A 21807-nucleotide genomic window follows, 5' to 3' on the forward strand; every position below is an offset into this window, starting at 1 on the left:
GAAGAAGAGAACAGAACACCAGTAGTGAATCTTACCAGTTAGACGTGGGAATCAAGCTCACCAGTTGCTTTGCCAAGCATGGACTATGAAAATGCATGGACGCTCCTGGGAAGGGGCATTGAGAAAGGCAGCAGATCCTTGATCAATTAGGAAGGTACCATCAATAGACATTTCTTTCCTTTTCTTTAATGTGTAATGATTAACACAGAAAGTGGAACCATCAGGATTTGGCCTGCTATAACTATATTATGAAACAAAAAAATTTGCATGGCCTAGAATGGTGGCTTTCAAATGTTTTGATTGTGACACACAATAAGAAATACTTTTATGTACATAGTGTACACATGGGTGTGCAAACACACACTATATATCTTAAACACCATACTACCTGTCATTTATTTTATTTTCAGTTCCATTTTAAGATACTGTTTGCAGCCTGCTAAATTAATTTTGTGACCAAATTATCATGACCACAATTCGAAAAACACTACTCTAGAAAATATATAATATTTGACAGAGTAACTACTTCTGGAGGAATCCGATGGTGTGTCTCAGTACCCATCAGTCACTTTGTGGTGCTTTGATCACATGATTTTATAATCAGAATTATCTATGGATCAATTGTTATATTATGCCTATACCCAAATTGTAAATATTTAGACACTATGGTGACAAATGTTAACTATACTTATTGTAGTGATCATTTTGCAGTATATACAAATATCAAGTCATTACATTATACAGGGAAACTAATATGTTATATGTCAGTTGTATCCCAATTTAAAAAATTGTTTTAAGACTTAGACAAAAGTAGAAGAGGAGTGTGGACCTGAGAACTAAATCACATGGAAAGCTTTTAAAAAATGTTATCCACGCCCCATCCCATTGAATCAGAAACTTTAGTGGAGTGGCCCAGATACTGGTATGTTTCCAAGTTCCTTAAGTGCTTTTAATGTACAGACAGGGATGAGTATCCTTGTATTTTTAGAGGAGGAACCAAGATGAGAAAAGTAGCTGTCAGTGGAAGGAAGATCTCCTTAGTAAAAAAGGATTGTAGTGGAAAATAAAACTTTTTATTTAGACCTGGCCTATTTCCAAAATGGGTTTGAGGTAAATTACAAAAATTGCCAACCCTTCATGGTATTCCCCATGTCATGCACCGTTCTAAGAATTACATACCTTAACTAACTTTTACATATCTTAACTAACTTCATCCTCACAACAACCCAATGGGATCAGAGGTATTATTATTTCCATTTTATAGGGGAAGGAATTGAGGCACAGGGAAGTTAAGGAACTTGCCTAAAAATCATAAAGCTAGTCATGGGTGAAACTAGGATTTGAACCTGGGCATTCTTGCTCCTGAGCTGCCCTGGTCACAAGTACAGTGAAAGACATGCAGTAAGACTGTCAGGAGATAGAACAGAACAGCTAAGGTAGTTGATCAGATTTCTAGTTTAAGTTTAGTTTTTTACATTTTTATTAGGCTTAGCTTTGGGCTTGCGGGCATCCAGAGCCATGAGAGATTTTTGCTCTCGGTAGGCTTGAGGTATGTACGTAGTAACTGGTTAACACTGAAAGGGCCTGCGCTGAAGTTCCCGTCTCTCTGTATGCTCCACTCTAAGAACCACTGGACGAGGTAACTCTGGAGGTTATTTTCAGCTCCGAGTTCGATGTATCTAACCCAGCCCGTTCGCACTTAAGGAGCAACTTGAGGGTCAGTAACAAACGTATTGACTTTGTCTTCGTTAATTCATTCATTTTTCATTTGTTTCTTCATTCACTCACTCTTACTTATATAAGAAATCTTTTTTCTCAGCCAGTATGTTAGGCACTGTACTTGGTGCAGGGGATATAGAAATGAATTATGCATCATCCTCTGGGAGTTTACATTGTGAAAGGAAACACAGACCCTGTAGGCAAATTACTTCAACGCAGTATAAGTATAAAAATAGAAAGTATCCACTACCTTTCAAGAAAGGTGGAATAGCGCTGCTTGGGTGGAACAAAGAAGGTTGCATGGATAAGATACTGCATCCCAGATTCCTGGCACAGCAGGTCTTACAAATATTTACTGAATTGCATGAGCTGGTTGTTGTCTTAATTTAATTTCTTCAAGTGTTATGCTGGTGCTTTAATGGGAACATGAAAATGGAGAAGTAGGCCTTGATTTATATAAATCCTTTATATATACACTTGACTAGACTACACGTCTTCAGATGCCACCTAGCTGTACCATAAATATGATGTGCATGCTTCATCATTGTTTGAAAAAGTGTTTATTTTGTCTCAAATAGGTAATACGTATAATATACCAATTCGTTTGTGGATTTTGGATTCCCACCCTTTTGCTCCCCCCATTTGCTTCCTAAAGCCAACTGCAAATATGGGAATCTCAGTTGGAAAACATGTGGATGCTCAAGGCAGAATATACTTGCCCTATCTTCAGAACTGGAGCCATGTAAGATACTTTGGATTTTCTTTTACAAGTTTTTGTTTTTCTGAGTATCTGTCTTTATCCTAAGGGTACAGATAAGGTACTGAATTTTCTTTCAATGGTATTCCTTGTATGGACTTGAAAAATATTTTGAAACTGAGCTCCTTGGAGTCACTCAAGTTCCAGAACCCCAGTGACAGACCACAGCCTGTATGAAGTGCTCTCTCCAGGTCTGGAACCATCTTTTATTTGCTCCCTCTCTTCTGATAGCTGCGCACTACTTGATAAAACATGTGAAAAGTTACTAGCAAGATATTGGACATTAGTTCCTAGGCCCTCCTTCTTAAAGATTCTTGCGTAATTTATGTAATTATTTGTAGTTTTGCCCAGTTTTAACCTTTATGTAAATTGAACCACACTGTATATAATCCTCTGTTACATGTTATGTTTTAACTGAGCATTAAGTTTTAACCAGTTTATTTGCTTTACAAGTTCTCACATGCAGTTCTGTTTTCTGGACTTTTCATCTACCATTACATTGAGCACTTCTCATTTTAAACAGTATTTTCAAAATACGTAGTCTTTAAATTGGCTGCCTGATGATCTCACATAAAAATATTGGCATAATGTATTTACAAATTGATCTGTTGTTAGAAATTTAATGATGAGCATCCTTAATATGTACATATAAATGTGTATATATTATAAATCTTTAATAATTTCCCATTGATAAATCTCTAAGAGCGGGATTGTTGGATCGAAGTTTATAAGTATTTTGAAGGCTATTCTTATATATTGCCAAATTCGTCTCCAAAAGGTAGACAAAATGTATGTCTGCCATCACTTGAAATCAGTGTAGAATCCCTGTTTTGCAGTACCTTCATTCTAACAGAAGGTACTATCATTAAAGCAAAACAAACCTATGGGACGCCTGGGTGGCTCAGTTGGTTGAGCGGCTGCCTTCGGCTCAGGTCATGATCCTAGCGTCCTGGGATCGAGTCCCATATCGGGCTCCTTGCTCAGCGGGGAGCCTGCTTCTCCCTCTGCCTCTGCCTACCACTCTGTCTGCCTGTGCTCGCTCACTCTCTCTCTAACAAATAAATAAATTAAAAAAAATTTTAAAAAAAAAAAAAAAGCAAAACAAACCTTTGTTTCTCTCTATATATTTACTTAGAAGGATATAGAGTATGTTCTCCTTTTTGTAAGTAATTTAGATTTTTATGAAAGGATAATTTAGAATATATTTCTATGTGTCCAGGAAGTTGTACGACAGAAGGACTAGGAACCCCTGAATGAGACCAGGGATATGTCAAGAGTCAGGTGAAGTTGGAGTAGAGAATGGTGTTAGGATTACAACTTTTAAAAAAATATATATATCCTATAAAAAGGTGTGCAATTACTTTGTCTTTATACTTTTCCATATATTTCATATATATAAAACCATTAAAAAGAAGAAATGCAAAAAGAAGGGATGCATACCAGGTGGCTGGTAGAGATTAGGTGGAGGAACACTGACCTTTTACTTTATGAATCTACATGATTTGCTTTATTTAGTGATTTTAATAAATAAGATTGCCATTTAAATGTGATAAATAGGGCATAATAAAAATTTGTCATTTGACGGGACAAAAATGTTATCTTTTTTTTTTAATTTTTAAATTTTTTATTAACATATAATATATTATTAGCCCCAGGGGTACATGTCTGTGAATCGCCAGGCTTACACACTTCACAGCACTCACCATAGCACATACCCTCCCCAATGTCCATAACCCAACCACCCTCTCCCTATCCCCCTCCCCCCGGCAACCCTCAGTTTGTTTTGTGAGATTAAGAGTCTCTTATGGCTTGTCTCCTCCCAATCCCATCTTGTTTCATTTATTCCTTTCCTACCCCCCAAATCCCCCACGTTGCCTCTCAACTTCCTCATATCAGGGAGACCATATGATAATTGTCTTTCTCTGATTGACTTGTTTCACTAAGCATAATACCCTCTAGTTCCAACCATGTCGTTGCATATGGCAAGATTTCATTTCTTTTGATGGCTGCATAGTATTCCATTGTATATATATATACCACCTCTTCTTTATCCATTCATCTGTTGATGGACATCTAGGTTCTTTCCATAGTTTGGCTATTGTGGACATAGCTGCTATATACATTGGGGTGCACGTGCCCCTTCGGATCACTACATTTGTATCTTTAGGGGTAAATACCCAGTAGTGCAATTGCTGGGTCATAGGATAGCTCTATTTTCAACTTTTTTGAGGGATGTCATGCTGTTTTCCAGAGTGGTTGCACCAGGTTGCATTCCCACCAACAGTATAGGAGGGTTCCCCTTTCTCCGCATCCTTGCCAGCATCTGTCTCTGACTTGTTAATTTGAGCCATTTTGACTTGTGTGAGGTGGTATCTCATTGTGGTTTTGATTTGTATTTCCCTGATGCCAAGTGATGTGGAGCACTTTTTCATGTGTCTGTTGGCCCTCTGGATGTCTTCTTTGCAGAAATGTCTGTTCATGTCCTCTGCCCATTTCTTGATTGGATTATTTGTTCTTTGGGTGTTGAGTTTGATAAGCTCTTTATAGATTTTGGATGCTAGCCCTTTATCTGGTATGTTGTTTAGAAATATCTTCTCCCATTCTGTCAGTTGTCTTTTGGTTTTGTTAACTGTTTCCTTTGCTGTGCAAAAGCTTTTGATCTTGATGAAGTCCCAATAGTTCATTTTTGCCCTTGCTTCCCTTGCCTTTGGTGATGTTCCTAGGAAGAAGTTGCTGCAGCTGAGGTCGAAGAGGTTGCTGCCTGTGTTCTCAAGAATTTTGATGGATTCCTTTCTCACATTGAGGTCCTTCATCCATTTTGAGTCTGTTTTCGTGTGTGGTGTAAGGAAATGGTCCAGTTTCATTTTTCTGCATGTGGCTGTCCAGTTTTCCAAACACCATTTGTTGAAGAGACTGTTTTTTTTCCATTGGACATCCTTTCCTGCTTTGTTCAAGATTAGTTGACCATAGAGTTAAGGGTCTATTTCTGGGCTTTCTGTTCTGTTCCATTGATCTATGTGTCTGTTTTTGTGCCAGTACCGTACTGTCTTGATAATGACAGCTTTGTAATAGAGCTTGAAGTCTGGAATTGTGATGCCACCAACTTTGGCTTTCTTTTTCAACATTCTTCTGGCTATTCGAGGTCTTTTCTGGTTCCATATAAATTTTAGGATTATTTGTTCCATTTCTTTGAAAAAAAAAATGGATGGTATTTTGATAGGAATTGCATTAAATGTGTAGATTGCCTTAGGTAGCATAGACATTTTCACAATATTTGTTCTTCCAATCCATGAGCATGGAACATTTTTCCATTTCTTTGTGTCTTCCTCAATTTCTTTCATGAGTACTTTATAGTATTCTGAGTACAGATTCTTTGCCTCTTTGGTTAGGTTTATTCCTAGGTATCTTATGGATTTGGGTGCAACTGTAAATGGGATTGACTCCTTAATTTCTCTTTCTTCTGTCTTCTTGTTGGTGTATAGAAATGCAGCTGACTTCTGTGCATTGATTTTATATTCTGACACTTTACTGAATTCCTGTTCAAGTTCTAGCAGGTTTGGAGTGGAGTCTTTTGGGTTTTCCACCTATAGTATCATATCATCTGCAAGGAGTGATAATTTGACTTCTTCTTTGCCGATTTAGATGCCTTTAATTTCTTTTTGTTGTCTGATTGCTGAGGCTAGGACTTCTAGTACTGTGTTGAATAGCAGTGGTGATAACGGACATCCCTGTGGTGTTCCTGACCTCAGAGGAAAAATTCTCAGTTTTTCTCCATTGAGAATGATATTCGCTGTGGGTTTTTCATAGATGGCTTTGATGATATTGAGGTATGTACCCTGTAATCCCTACACTGTGAAGAGTTTTGATCAAGAAAGGATGCTGTACTTTGTCAAAAGCTTTTTCAGCATCTATTGAGAGTATCGTGTGGTTCTTGTTCTTTTATTAATGTATTGTATCACATTGATTGATTTGCGGATGTTGAACCAACCTTGCTGCCCTGGAATAAATCCCAGTTGGTCGTGGTGAATAATCCTTTTAATGTACTGTTGGATCCTATTGGCTAGTATTTTGGTGGGAATTTTTACATCTGTGGTCATCAAGGATTTTGGTCTGTAATTCTCCTTTTTGATGGGGTCTTTGTCTGGTTTTGGGATCGAGGTAATGCTGGCCTCATAAAATGAGTTTGGAAGTTTTCCTTCCATTTCTATTTTTTTGGAGCAGTTTCAGGAGAATGGGAATTAATTCTTCTTTAAATGTTTGGTAGAATTCCCCTGGGAAGCCGTCTGGCCCTGGGCTCTTGTTTGTTGGGAGATTTTTGATAACTGCTTCAGTCTCCTTACTGGTTAGGTCTGTTCAGGTTTTCTATTTCTTCCTGGTTCAGTTGTGGTAGTTTATATGTCTCTAGGAATACATCCGTTTCTTCCAGATTGTCAAATTTGTTGGCGTATAGTTGCTCATAATATGTTCTTATAATTGTTTGTATTTCTTTGGTGTTGGTTGTGATCTCTCCTCTTTCATTCATGACTTTATTTATTTGGGTCCTCTCTCTTTTCTTTTTGACAAGTCTTGCCAGGGGTTTATCAATATTATTAATTCTTTCAAAGAACCAGCTCCTAGTTTCATTGATTTGTTCTATTGTTTTTTTGTTTGTTTGTTTCTATTTCATTGATTTCTGCTCTGATCTTTATTATTTCTCTTCTCCTGCTGGGTTTAGGCTTTCTTTGTTGTTCTTTCCCCAGCTCCTTTAGGTTTAGGGTTAGGTTGTGTATAAAAATGTTATCTTGATGTTTAATTTCGTGACTGAAATTGAAATCTTTTTCAGGTATCAATCGATTATGTATGCTCCTTTTTTGAATTGTCTGTTTATCTTCTTCATCTATTTTTACCCTTCTTTTTTTTTTTTAAGATTTTATTTATTTATTTGACAGAGCGAGATCACAAGTAGGCAGAGAGGCAGGCAGAGAGAGAGAGAAGGAAGCAGGCTCCCTGCCAAGCAGAGAGCCCGATGTGGGACTCGATCCCAGGAGCCTGAGATCACGACCTAAGCCAAAGGCAGAGGCTTAACCCACTGAGCCACCCAAGCGCCCATTTTTACCCTTCTTTTTAAATTTTTTTGTAAGCTATCCTCAAACAGTATTTTGACATCTGTGCCCTGTTTTGGGAATTCATATTTCCTGTTTCCTATTTCTGGTTTTCATTGGGATCTCTTTTCATAGTTTTGTTCATATAGTAAATACTCAGAGATATCCCATAGTCTAGTTGAGGTTGTGCTTGATTTCAGTTCAAACAGTGTTGATTCCATTTTACTGTTTGAACCTCTTTATTATAAGCTAAAACTAGTTTTTTTTTTTTAACTTAAACTAGTCTTAAGAAGACAATACATTATTTAAATTGTCCTATTTAAAAGTACTACAGTAACTTTTAAGTTGCTCATGCAGTTGGAATTTTAATTATGTAGTAGAATTACATAGAATTTTGGAGCTGGAAGAAATCTAGAGGCTGTCTAGGCCAAGGAGTGCAGACGTTTTCTGCAGCTGGAATTATAATTATGTAGTAGAATTACATAGAATTTTGGAGCTGGAAGAAATCTAGAGGCTGTCTAGGCCAAGGATTGCAGACGTTTTCCCTGAGAGATTCAGTGTGCTGTGTTAGGCCTATAGAGTTTTGTTGAACAACAAAAGTGGTTTTGTTTTGCTTTGTTTTATTTTGTTCTTAATATGAATTTGAATGCCTATGTGTATACTCTTTCCAATTTGCCACAATAACCATCTCCCTAAATTTTCTCATACTTGACAACTTCACACATTATTATCTGCTTGGTCTTTAAAAGTGTTTGAGTTTTTGGGGCGCCTAGGTGGCTCAGTGGATTAAAGCCTCTGCCTTTGGCTCAGGTCATGATCTCAGGGTCCTGGGATTGAGCCCCGCATCTGGCTCCCTGCTCAGCGGGGAGCCTGCTTCCTCCTCTCTCTCTGCCTGCTGCTCTGCCTACTTGTGATCTCTGTCAAATAAATAAATAAATAAATCTTTAAAAAAAAAAAAAAAGTGTTTCCGTTTTTGATCCTAATAACTTCACCCTCTTGATTTATAAATAGTGAAACTCAGGCTCTGATAAATTAAGCATTTTTTAAAATAAGCAAACTAGTGAATATTTTTAATAATAATAAATATTTTACACTTACAGCATATAGGTTGCATGCATTTGTTTCTCATAACAGCCACTTGGGATTTATTTTTCATATTATACTGCTGATAAACTGAAGGTTAGAGAGTATAAGTGGATTTTACTATGGTTGCTTAATAAATTAATAGAAACAGTACTGGGTTAGATAATATTTTATCAGTGTTACTTTTTTGATTTGATAGTACTTATGTAGGAGAATATTTTTTGTTTTTTGAGGGGTTTTGGGTTGTTTTTTTTTTTAACAGATTTTACTTTTACTTTTTTGATAGAGTACACGTGGAGTGGGAGGAGGGGCAGAGGCAGAGGGAGATAGAGGGAGATAGAGAATCTCAGACTCCACGCCAGGTATGGTGCCCAGCCCGGGGCTTGATCTCATGTCCCTGAGATCACGACCTGAGCTGAAACCAAGAGTCAGACACTCAACCAACTGAGCCACTGAGCCACCCAGGTGCCTGGTTTTGTTTTTTCTTTTAGGAAATACACACTAAAGTATTTAGGGGTGAAAAGGTATTAATCTGCATTTTATTCTCAGCTGGTTCAGAAAAATATAGAGAGGGAAGGAGATAGAAAATATATGTGCTAAAAAGTTAACATTTGAATGAGCTGGGTGAAGAGTATATGAAAAATTTTTGTACTTGTTTTTGTAACTTTTCTGTAAGTCTGCACTTATTTTAAAATAAAAAAATACAGACAATTCCTGAACATAGGTACTTTGCTATAAGCACATTCATTGTTATTTTCCCATCTTTTGGTGACATGGATTAGCATTTCTCTAATTTTCAGTTTAAAGAATTAAATAATTTTTCAGTTAAAAGTCTTATGTAATTTGTATGATAGTTTTTAAAAACTAAGAGCATAATACAAAACTTTCTGTTCATTAACTTCATAATAATATATAGGTTAACAAGGTAATATTCTTTAGGAAAATTTTTACATAACTTTCCCTTTGTATTCTGCAGCCTAAATCTGTCATTGTTGGGCTAATTAAAGAAATGATTGCCAAGTTTCAAGAGGAACTTCCCCTGTATTCTCTACCATCGTCTGATGAGGCACGGCAGGTAGACTTGCTAGCCTATATTGCAAAAATCACTGAAGGTTTGTATTTTTGTTAATGAGAGAGTTATGAATTTACAATTCTCACTAATATCCTTTACTCTCTGCTATGGATTTCTGTAAATAAATATATTCATGTATCTGTGCATATCTCCATTGAATCAAAAATTCTCTGCATCTATTATAGGGTGTTACCCTACAGTTCCAATAATTATAGTTTCTTAAAATGTAAAAGATTACTCTTACACTGACAGATAAAATAATTCTGTGTTTTATTCAAAATCACTTGATATGACAATCCCAAACCTTTTTCATCATATGAACCTTTTTCATTATATTTTTGTGGCTTTTTGCCTCATTCAATTAATAGATTGGATCAGAAAATTTATGATTCTCGATGTTTCTCATTGAGGATAAAGCAAAATATCCATGCTTATAAAATTCAGTGAGGCATTAAACATTTTTGCATTATAGACCAGAGCAGTAAGAATCACAATGTCATTCAGAATGATGGGAATTCTATTTTTCAGTCTTATATAATGTTTTCAATGTTTAGAAAGATACTTTCTTTTTAATGGGGTAGTCTCTCTTTATTAGAATATTTACTGAGATTCCTGCCTGTCTTGCATTTCACTTGTTCAGATACTCTCGAGTGCTTCTTACGGACTAACACCATGTTTTCTGTCCAAGTCACTAAAAGTTGGTGTATTTTTTTTAAGACCCTAAAAAAGATTTTTGATATTATTTCAAGAATTTCATGGTAATCCACTTTGATTTCTAGGTGTCTCAGACATAAATTCAAAGAACTGGGTAAATCACGAGCCTAAAACAGTCAATAAAATTACCGTGGTTGGAGGTGGAGAACTGGGTATTGCCTGCACATTAGCAATCTCAGCAAAGGTATGTAAGCATGGTGGTTATAAATCCATCTGACATATTGCTATACTTTTAGGCAGTTTATGCTTAACACACAGGAAATAATGGCTTCATTTTGTCATGTGGAGAAACCTCATTTTGCCTTAAAATATATTTAGTAAGTTGGCAAAAAAAAGAAGTTGAAAGCTCTGATCAGGGATGTTGCTTCTTAATTAGTACTTAGTCATGGAATAGGCTTTAAAAAAGTGATTTGAACAATGGGCTCATCATCCTATTCCAAGGGAAACCTCAACGTGACATTCATCTGACTTAGTCACCAATTCCTTTGTGTTTTCTGAGTCATGCCGCTTTAATTAAGCTCTTATTTAATATAATACTTAATTTTAGCTCTTTCTAAAATTAACATCTTTTTCCTTAAAAATTGCCTTTTCTTGTATAATTACTCCACTTTCTCTTACGATCATAGTTTCTAAATTGAGATTGTATACTAGTTTGAAATTTGTTTATTTTTCCATCAGTCCTTTTTACTGGCTCTTTTGTATGTAAATTATTTTGAGAAAGGTTAAATTCCCTTCCAGACAGGTTCAAAAGCCCTTCCAAGGTCTTGGTATCAGGATAACAGCATGTCTGTGTCTTTTCAGGGATACAGTCCAGAATGGAATAGCTGTCCCTCTCTGTTTATTTGGTAGCTGGTGTTTTGTTTTTTCTTTCTATTAAAATTTGATTGTCAGGCACCTGGGTGTCTCAGTTGGTTAAGTGTCTGCCTTCAGGCTCAGGTCATGATCCAGGAGTCCTGGGATCGAGCCCCACGTTGGACCCCCTGCTTAGTGGGAAGTCTACTTCTCCCTCTGCCCCTCACCCTGCTTGTGCTCTCTCTCTCTCTCAAATAAATAAAGTCTTTCAAAACTTTTGATTGTTTGTCATCTAGATTCTTCCCTTTTTATTTCAGACTCACATGGGTCTTAGAGATAATTGTACTTTAATGAATAATTAATTTGTATGCAGGGAGCTAGAAAATTTTAAATGCTGGCTGCGCAGAACAATATAGTCTAACTTTTTTTTTTTTTTTAAAGATTTTATTTTTTTTTTTTTAAAGATTTTATTTTTTAAAGAGAGAGAGAGAGGGCCTGAATGAGAGAGCGAGAGAGAGCAGGAGCAGGGGGAGGAGCAGAGGGAAAAGCAGACTGCCCGCCGAACACGGAAGCCCAATGCAGGGCTTAATCCCAGAACCCGGGGATCATGACCTGATCCTAAGGCAGAGGCTTAACCGACTGAGCCACCCAGGCGCCCCAACATATGCTAACTTTTGACTTTGTTTCTTTTCCTCCACTCTCCATGTAAATATATTAGTCCCACTTAATTGGAGTTTGAACTGTTTTCAGTTCCTTTGTTACTAAACAGAATGCTTCCATAAACATTGCTTTACAAGTTGCTTATTTTCTCCTCTGAATTTTCTTTTAGTTGTACATAACCTCAAAAACAGTACTAGTGTGTTTGGGGATGCCTGGGTGGCTCCGTCAGTTGAGCATCTGCCTTCAGCTCAGGTCGTGATCTCAGGGTCCTGGGATAGAGCTCCGCATCAGGCTCTCTGCTCTGGGTGGAGCCTGCTTCCCCCTTTCCCTCTGCCTGCCACTCCCTCTGCTTGTGCTCTCTCTCTCTTTCTCTAATAAATAAAGAAAATCCTTTTTTTTTTTTTTTAAGATTTTCTTTATTTATTTGACAGAGAGAGAAAGAGATCACAAGTAGGCAGAGAGGCAGGCAGAGAGAAAGGGGGAAGCAGGCTCCCTGCTGAGCAGACAACCCCATGTGGGGCTCGATCCCAGAACCCTGAGACCATGACCTGAGCCGAAGGCAGAGGCTTAACCCACTGGGCCACCCAGGTGCCCCAATAAAGGAAATCTTTAAAAACAAAACCAAAACAAAACAGGGCGCCTGGGTGGCTCAGTCGTTAAGCATCTGCCTTCAGCTCAGGTCATGGGGATCAAGCCCCACATTGGGCTCCTTGCTCAGCAGGAAGCCTGCTTCTCCCTCTCCCATTCCCCTTCTTGTGTTAACTCTCTCACTGTGTCTCTCTCTGCCAAATAAATAAATAAAACCTTAAAAAAAAAAACAAACCACACACAAAAAACCCAGCACTGGTCAATCAGAGGGCATGAATGGCCTTTATGGTACTTATTACATATTTCAATTCGTGCTTCAGGAAATCAGAACTAATCCATGCTGCTAATAATAGTATGAACATCATTCTGATTTCTTACATCCCTAACAGTATTGAGTTTTATCAATTTTGTTGGGTTTTGGTTAAGTACCAGAAGGCCTCTTAAAGTCATGTTTCTTTAACTGTTGGAAGAGTCTCACTATCAGTATTCTTTTGTCTGTAAACGGTCTAAATGGAAATTTTTCCATTTGTCTTGTAAACATTGATATTTTGATGAAGATACAACCTATCAAGTATTATGATACAGTAGTAGTCATAATGGTGTCCATAGTAGTGGTGCAGGTAGCAGTAGGAACTAACCTTTGCTGAATGCTTACTAGGTACTAGGCACTCGGTGAAACACTTACTAATTTTTACTAAACTTTACCTAACTCTGTATGTTAGGTACTGTCATTACTGGCATTTTACAAATGGAGAAATCAAGGCAGAGGGAGGTTATGCAACTCGCCTAATGTCACACTGTTAATAAATGGAGCAGGATTTGAAGTGAGGCAGCCTGTTTACAGAGCCTGTATTCTAAACATTTACTGCTTAGCATGTGGCTTTTAGACTGGAAGCACGGGCAATATCCGAGATCTTATTAGAATTGCATTATCTAGGGCCCCACCCCAGACCTATGGAAGCAAACCTGCATTTTAACACAACCCCTGGTGTTCCGTGTGGTGTCCTGATCTATTAAGTGGTGATCACTTAAAGCTTGGGAGGGTCTGCTCTAAACCACTGTGTTATACTTCCATATTATTGCTCTTCTTACAGACAGACATTTCTAGTCTTTTGAATTTCTTTATATGCATTGTATCACATTTCACATGTACTAATAAACTTGTAGATAGTTTCTATAAATGAGATAAGTGGATTAAAGGAATTACTGTGCCTTTAAATTCTGATAGAACTTGTCAAATTATCCCCTATATCAGTTGTACCAGTTTATTGTCATACCCTCAGTGTGTTAGAATACCCATTTTCCCACATTACTGCTGTTTAACTTTTGGATCTGTGTATGTCTCATAAATAAAAATGGTAACTCATCATTTTCTTTGCATTTCTCTTTTCTTTTTTTTTAAGATTTTTCTTTTTTATTTATTTGACAGAGATCACAAGTAGGCAGAGAGGCAGGCAGAGAGAGAGGAGAAAGCAGGCTCTCCACGGAGCAGAGAGCCCGATGCGGGGCTTGATCCCAGGCCCCGGGGATCATGACCTGAGCCGAAGGCAGAGGCTCTAACCCACTGAGCCAACCGGGTGCCCCTGCATTTCTCTTTTGAGCGTAGTTGAAAATAATAAAATTAATAGGTACAGTTGCCAGCTCTGGGTTACATATTAATCCCCATAACCCCATGAAGTAAGGTCAAGTTCAGTAACTTGCCCAGCATCACAGAGCTAATAAATAGTGTAGCTGCGTTGTTTTCTTTTGTACTTTCTGCCTGATGGTCTGGTAGACCTCTGGGTACTCTTGCCTCTGCGCTCTAATATAGGAAAGATCCTCACACTGCTTAGCACTTTAGAAAAAGACCTTCCACAAAGGTAATTTGACTCGGAGGAGTTTCTGTGCCGTCATTTACTGTTAGCCTACCGGGGCACTCAGGGAGCCATCTATAGGCATGAGGAGTGTTTTCCATGAGATCTCTGAGGAGGGTTCTCCATGATAATAGCATTTTATTTTAGATTTATGGCTATTATCCTTTTTTAATTTTTTTTTTTAAGGATTTATTTAGAGAGAGAGCACGAGTGAGAGAGAGAGCAGTAGCAAGAGAGAACAGGAGTGAGAGAGAGAAAGAGCACAAGCAGGGGGAGGCACAAGAGCAGAGGAGGAGGGAGAAGCAGGCTCTCTGCCAGGACCCTGGGATCATGACCTGGGCCGAAGGCAGACGCCACCCAGGTGCCCCATTATCCTTTTTTTTAAAAGAGAAACTTGGCATTGGTGTTGACAATGAGTCACTAAAACAGAGCAAAAATCACTCTAAGTACTTTCAGAATGACATTATGACATATATAGAATGACATATTTTATATGACATTCATATAATGAAATTATGACATTAAATTGAAAACCAAAGCTCAAGAACAACAGCAACTGTATTGAGTCCACCAACTCATCCTTATTACTCATTGTCCCATCTAAGGAAATCTGCAGTCTGTGACTTCTGAGTTAAGTCCTGCTAGGTCCCAATTTTCAGTCAAGGATCACATTGCTCAAGTTCATGGTAGTTTATTGCTTGCGTGTATTTATTGCAGCATTTATTGCTGTTGTGTTACTTTTCCTTCATAAGGCCTGTGCTTTCTCCATTAGCTTCACTTCTGAATAAATTTAAACCGAGAACTAGCTGTGTTTGCCTAATGCTGTATGTTCTTCTTCTTATTGTACAGGGCATTGCAGACAGACTGGTTCTCTTGGACCTCTCAGAAGAGACAAAAGGAGGGGTGATGGACCTTGACATCTTTAGCCTGCCTAATGTGGAGATCAGCAAAGGTCTGGTTATTCTGCTTAAAAGATATTTGCCTCATTTGTTCTTGTATTTGAGTCCTAGAATTTTTTTTTAATGCACTTTTCTTTTAGAACAGTTTTAAGTTCACAGCAACATTGAGCAGAAGATTTCCCATATATATCCATTATCATTGCACATGGACAACCCTCCCCCATTGTCAACATTCCCCACCAGAGTGGCACAGTTACAACACATCACTGTTATCCAAAATCCATACTTTACATTATGGTTTACTCTTGGTGTTGTACATCCTGTGGGTGCGGACAAATCTGTAATGACATGTATTTACCATTGTAGTGTCTTTCACTACTCCAAAAATCCTCTGTGCTCTTCCTTGAGTCATGGTATTTTAATGCTAAAAAGCACATTAAAGTTCACCTACTCCAAGTTGCTCATTTTACATATTGGGAAACTAAGATTAAAATAATTTTAGTTTTGGGGCACCTGAGTGGCTCAGTGGGTTAAAGCCTCTGCCTTCGGCTCAGGTCATGATCCCAGGGTCCTGGGATCGAGCCCCGCATCGGGCTCTCTGCTCAGCAGGGAGCCTGCTTCCCCCTCCCTCTCTTTCTGCCTGCCTCTCTGCCTACTTGTGATCTCTGTCTGTCAAATAAATAAAATCTTAAATAATAATAATAATAATAATTTTAGTTTTAAACCCAAAGTCATTCAGAGATTGTAATTGATTACATTAACAAGAGTCAGATGAGCAGAGAGCATTCTGATTGGTCAGAAGGATTTAGTCTGTCTTTGACTTCTACTGTAGTATAAATGTGTTTTCTTTGATTGCTTCCACTTTCATAATATATTGGTTAAGAGCACTGGTTTTAGAGTTAGATAGGGGGTTGCATCCCAGCTCTGCATGACAAATGCTCTGGCATTTGTCAGGTTATATAACCTCTCAAAGTTTAGGGATGCCTGGGGTGGCTCAGTCGGTTAAGCAGCTGCCTTCAGCTCAAGGTCAAGATCCCAGGGTCCTGGGATTGAGTCCCGTATCGGGCTCCTTGCTCAGCGGGAGGCCTGCTTCTCCCTCTGCCTGCTCTGCCTGCTGCTCCCCCTGCTTGTGTTCTCTCTCTCTCTGACAAATAAATTAATAAAATCTTAAAAAAAAACTTCTCAAAGTTTAGTTTTATTGTCTATAAAGTGCAATAATACCTACCTCTTGGTATGTGGCAGAGTGTTAAGATTTTTACAAGTACGTATCTCTTTCACTAAAAATTTATTGTTAAAATAAGTTTTAATAAGAACAAAAGGATTTCTTACCATTATTAAATAAAATTTTAAATGTTGGGAAAGTAGTTTTTGATCTCTTCTTTTTAATTTAAAAAATTTATATATATTTTATAATGTACATTAACATAAATATAAGTTGATACCATATTTGGGGATGTGAGCTTGAAAATATTTTATTACTAGAGATGCATGATCAAAAAAAATTGGAAGACCAGGTTATAGCTAAAGTCAGGTTGTAATATGTTATAGTTGTTTGGCTTTCCTTGCTTAGGTCCCCTGTACTCTTGACCATATTTTCCCCGAAAAATTAAAATGGTGACATTCAAACCTAAATGTACTAAGAACAATAGTGGGTGAGAAAAATTGAAGTTATACATGCAGGTTGTAAAAATTGGGTGTAATAGTTAAAGTAAGACTCTGGATCCCTGTAGGATACGAGTTCATTTTTGTTGTCTGGAAAGAGTACAGTATTTGCTTTAATGATCCTTTTGTAGGTCTCATAGAGAGGATCCTTTAGGGAGCTGGATATTCTCTTGTGCCTGTCATTTCCACATACTGAAATTCTTTAGGGACCTTTTAACTCCTCCAAATCACTTTAGGAGACTTTAGTATATGGACCCTAGAGGTTGTGCGGCCTTTTAGGATCTGAAGAAATTGTTTCTTCCTGTGTAAGTCATTAACCATCAATAACTATTGTTTCATATAACTGAAAGAATAGAACCCATGGAGCAGATGTATAGTGTGTGGTGCTTGCCGCCACGTAGGGAATGTTGAATGAGTCCACACCGTTTTGGTGCAACTTTCATGTCCCATTTGTTAATTAAGTTATATGTTCCTGCTAACACTGAATTTAATTACTGTTATATGAACAATTTAAAATATAATGTTAACGAATATCTCATAAGTATATTCCATAATATGGAGAAGTGCATTAGTAATTTTGGGAAATTAGGGTCAGTGGTTTTGGAAATTTGAGTAATGCTCCATTGTGACAGGCTTTGATGACTGTGACTGACCATTCTACAGTTATGCTTTGGCTCCACTTGGACTTTTTCAAAATAGTTATTAAAACATTTGGGGGGGGGGGGTTGGGAGATGCCTGGGTGGCTCAGTTAAGCATCTGCCTTCGGCTCAGGTCATGCTCCCAGGGGCCTGGGATGGAGCTCCACATTGGGCTCCCTGCTCAGCAGGGAGTCTGCTTCTCTCTCTGCCTCTCCTCCCTGCTTGTGTTCCCCCTCTCTCTCAAAAATAAATAAAATCTTAAAAACAAAAACATTTTGAGGAAGGTTATCCATATATACAGATGAGCCTGCAAATATACATATATGCCCACAGTTATGCTTGTGTATGTATAGACTAAATCTGGAGAAATACAAAGGAATTATTAAGAGTAGTTGCTTCAGGGGCACCTGGGTGGCTCAGTGGGTTAAACCTCTGCCTTCGGCTCAGGTCATGATCTCAGGGTCCTGAGATTGAGCCCCGCATCGGGCTCTCTGCTCAGCAGGGAGTCTGCTTCCCTCTCTCTCTCTCTCTGCCTGCCTCTCTGCCTACTTGTGATCTCTCTCTCTCTCTGTATCAAATTAAAAAAAATTTTTAAGAGTAGTTCAGGGGCACCCGGGTAGCTCAGTCGGTTAAGCATCTGCCTTCAGCTCAGGTCATGATCCCAGGATCCTGGGATCAGGCTCCTGGCTCAGTGTGGAGCCTACTTATCCCTCTCCCTCTGCCTGCCATTCCCCCTGTTTGTGCTCTCTCTTTCTCTCTCTGTCAAAAAAATAAATAAAATCTTAAAAAAAAAAGTAGTTGCTTCAGGAGTCAGACTGGAGAAACTGGTTCTGCACTTGTTTTTTGAATTTAATATTTTTATTCCTTTATTTTTATTTTGTGCTAAAATACATTTATTTTGTACACTTGGATGGCTCAGTCAGTTAAGTGTCTGCCTTCGGCTCAGATCATGATCCCAGGGTCATGCTGCTTGTGCGCGCTCTCTCTCTCTCTCTCTGTCAAATAAATAAATAAATAAAACCTTTAACCAAAAATAAATAAAATAAAATAAAATGAAATGAAATAAAAAAATACATATAATGTAAAATTTACCAATAGTGACATTTAGGGCATTCACAGTGTTCTGCAGCCATCACCACTATCTAGTTCCAGAACATTTTCTACCCCCAAAAGGAAACCGTGTACACAATAAGCAGTCACTCCCCGCTTCCCCTCTCCCCATGTCCTGGCAACCACTAATCTCCCCTGTGGTCTTGCCTCTTCTAGATATGTCGTATAAATGGAATCATACAATATGTGGCCTTTCATGTCTGGCTTCTTTCACTTAGCATCATGTTTTCAACATTCATCCATATTATAGCACGTATCAGTACATCATTCTTTTTATGGCTGAGTAATATTCCATATTCCACATTTTACTCATCCATCAGTTGATGGACCTTTGGGGTGTATCTTTTTGCTAATGTGAATAGTGCTACTATGAACATTCATGTACAAGTTTTTGCTTGAAAAACTATTTTTACTTCTTCTAGGTATATACTCAGAAGTGGAACTTCTGGCTCATATGGCAATTCTGTGTTGAAATTGTTGGTGAATTAATAGTGTGCTCTTGAATATCTTTATTAACAGCACAGATCTAAATAGCTCTACTTCTTTGAACAGCTTCATAATATTTTGTCATATGGATGTCTGTCTCCTGTTGGAAGACGTTTAGGTTGTTGTTGGTTTTTTTTTCTGCTTACAAATAATAGTGGAGAGAACATTGTTATACAAAAATTTTCGTGTACTTCTCTAATTGGCAAGATAAGGTATAATTACTGGGTCAAAAATAGATGTTTTCAAAATTTATATTGGTAAATTGTTCCCAAAGAAGTTGAACCAATTTGTACTCTCTCTAATAGTACATAAGTGTTCCTGTTTGCTCTCCCTTGATTACTTTCATTTTTTTAAAATTACTTTTATTCTACATTAAGCTTAGCTAATGGGATCATTGTCCTATGACATCTTGATCATGGTTATTATGTTTATTATGTTATCATGCTTACTATTATGTTTATCTTTTATCCCTAAATAACAACAATAGCACTTGACATTTTTCTTTCTTTCTTTCTTTCTTTTTTTATTAAAGATTTTATTTATTTATTTGACAGAGAGAGATCACAAGTAGGCAGAGAGGCAGGCAGGGAGAGTGAGAGGGAAGCAGGCTCCCCGCCAAGCAGAGAGCCTGATGCGGGACTCGATCCCAGGACCCTGAGATCATGACCTGAGCTGAAGGCAGCGGCTTAAACCACTGAGCCACCCAGGCACCCCAGCACTTGACATTTTTCTAAGGAATCAGTAATATATGCTAGGTACTTCACATATATTCACTCAGTGTTACTTTTCTTTTATAGATGGCTCAGAGAGGTTGTGGTTTAGGACATGCAGTTAGTTAGAGGCTAAACTAGGATTTCAAACATAAGTTCGTTACCAATTTTACATGATTCACTCTAGAAATAGTCTGTGCATATGCAGGCATAAATGTTTGTGTGTGGGGATCTTTGCATATGTGTGCATGGAGAAAAAAGTTCAATAGTTGTGAATTTGAAAATAGCATGTTGTTGACCTATGGAGCAAAAGCAAAATATGCTCAATAGCCCGTGGTTCTTAAAACATGAGTTGTGGATTAATCACTTATATCAGAATCACCTTACAATTGCAGATGCCTGGGGTTCATCCTAGATCTACGGATCCTGAATTTCTAGGGGTGGAGCCTGGGAATCTACATTTTAGATAAGTAGCTCAGGTGATTCTTATACCCATTAAAGGCAGTATTCTAAAAATTGTAATTAGTGACATAATTACAGATTGTAGAATCAGCATAGGGGAGTACGACCAGCATTTTATAAAAATGAACTAGAGCAACAGTGCATATCAGAATAGCATTAAGGGTATTTTCTGTAATGTTTTTGGTTTTGTTTATATACACATACATATATTTTGTGTCTTGGGTTGCAATAGAAAATGTATTTCATGGTATGCCCATCTCATGGCATGGGTTGTGATCAAAATTTTGAAATTGAGTGTATTGAAGCTGAAAATCATTGGTTTAAGCCCCTTTTTTTAAAACCTCCTTTCCCGGGACGCCTGGGTGGCTCAGTTGGTTAAGCGGCTGCCTTCGGCTCGGGTCATGATCCCAGCATCCTGGGATCGAGTCCCAAATCGGGCTCCTTGCTCCGCGGGGAGCCTGCTTCTCCCTCTGCCACTCTGTCTGCCTGTGCTCACTCTCTCTCTCTCTCTGACAAATAAATAAAATCTTTAAAAAAAAAATAAAAAATAAAAAATAAAACCTCCTTTCCCGCTCTACACTTACCCCAGGTAAATACTCCTTCATTAGCCTCAACACGCCCTTCATACTTGAAACTCGAGTCACCTTCTCTCTAGAAAATCTTCCAGAGTAACCCTTTTGCCAAATCAGTCATTACTCTTCATGATTTTAGTATTGGTATGTGAAATTTATGTTGGATCATTTTTTTTCTATTACTGGGACATTTTATCAGTAGATATACCTTTTATTCTTAAGACGATCCTCTCTAAAGATAGAGATACAGCATAACATACTCAGGTCATGGCCTTAGTTTGCCACAAATGGTCAATCTTAGAAAGTCTCAGTGTTGAAAGTCTTAGAAAGTCTCCATGCACACATATGCAAAGATCCCCACACACAAACATTTATGCCTGCATATGCACAGACTATTTCTAGAGTGAATCATGTAAAATTGGTAACGAACTTATGTTTGAAATCCTAGTTTAGCCTCTAACTAACTGCATGTCCTAAACCAAAACCCAGATCACTGTGGCAGTAACCATTAAAGGCACTCGTTTGAACTGAGCAGTGATTCCCTACCTTATCTTTTAATATGGGTGTTTTTGTTTAACATTTAAAAAAAAAAAAAGTCTACCTCTATTTGTCACACAAAAATACCCCTTCTAGTCATTGACTGAAATAATGCCTAAAGCTACTGGGACATCATTCTTTGGTGGTGTCCTCCCCCAACCAACATAGGAAGATTTTTAATAGCTATAATCTTTTTTTTTTTTTAAGATTTTATTTATTTATTTGGCAGACAGAGATCAGAAGTAGGCAGAGAGGCAGGCAGAGAGAGAGGAGGAAGCAGGCTCCCTGCTGAGCAGAGAGCCCGATGTGGGGCTCGATCCCAGGACCCTGGGATCATGACCTGAGCCGAAGGCAGAGGCTTTAACCCACTGAGCCACCCAGGCGCCCCTAATAGCTATAATCTTAACACAA

General features: G+C 38.0%; 1 protein-coding gene across 2 annotated transcripts in view; it reads left to right on the plus strand.

The window, feature by feature from the left end:
* The window catches only part of UEVLD (UEV and lactate/malate dehyrogenase domains), a 59129-nt gene that overhangs the window by 17246 nt on the left and 20076 nt on the right, over positions 1-21807 (plus strand). For both annotated transcript variants that reach the window (XR_013967571.1, XM_080816784.1), the window contains exons 4-7: positions 2298-2461; positions 9617-9752; positions 10492-10610; positions 15169-15271. Coding sequence is in view for 1 of the 2 variants with exons in the window: in XM_080816784.1 (XP_080672910.1) it covers positions 2298-2461; positions 9617-9752; positions 10492-10610; positions 15169-15271 (522 nt within the window). In the remaining variant the exon portion in view is untranslated. The remainder of the gene's footprint in view (positions 1-2297; positions 2462-9616; positions 9753-10491; positions 10611-15168; positions 15272-21807) is intronic.

Source organism: Martes martes (genome assembly GCF_963455335.1).
Source record: "Martes martes genome assembly, chromosome: 10".
In the NCBI taxonomy this organism is placed as follows: Eukaryota; Metazoa; Chordata; class Mammalia; order Carnivora; family Mustelidae; genus Martes; species Martes martes.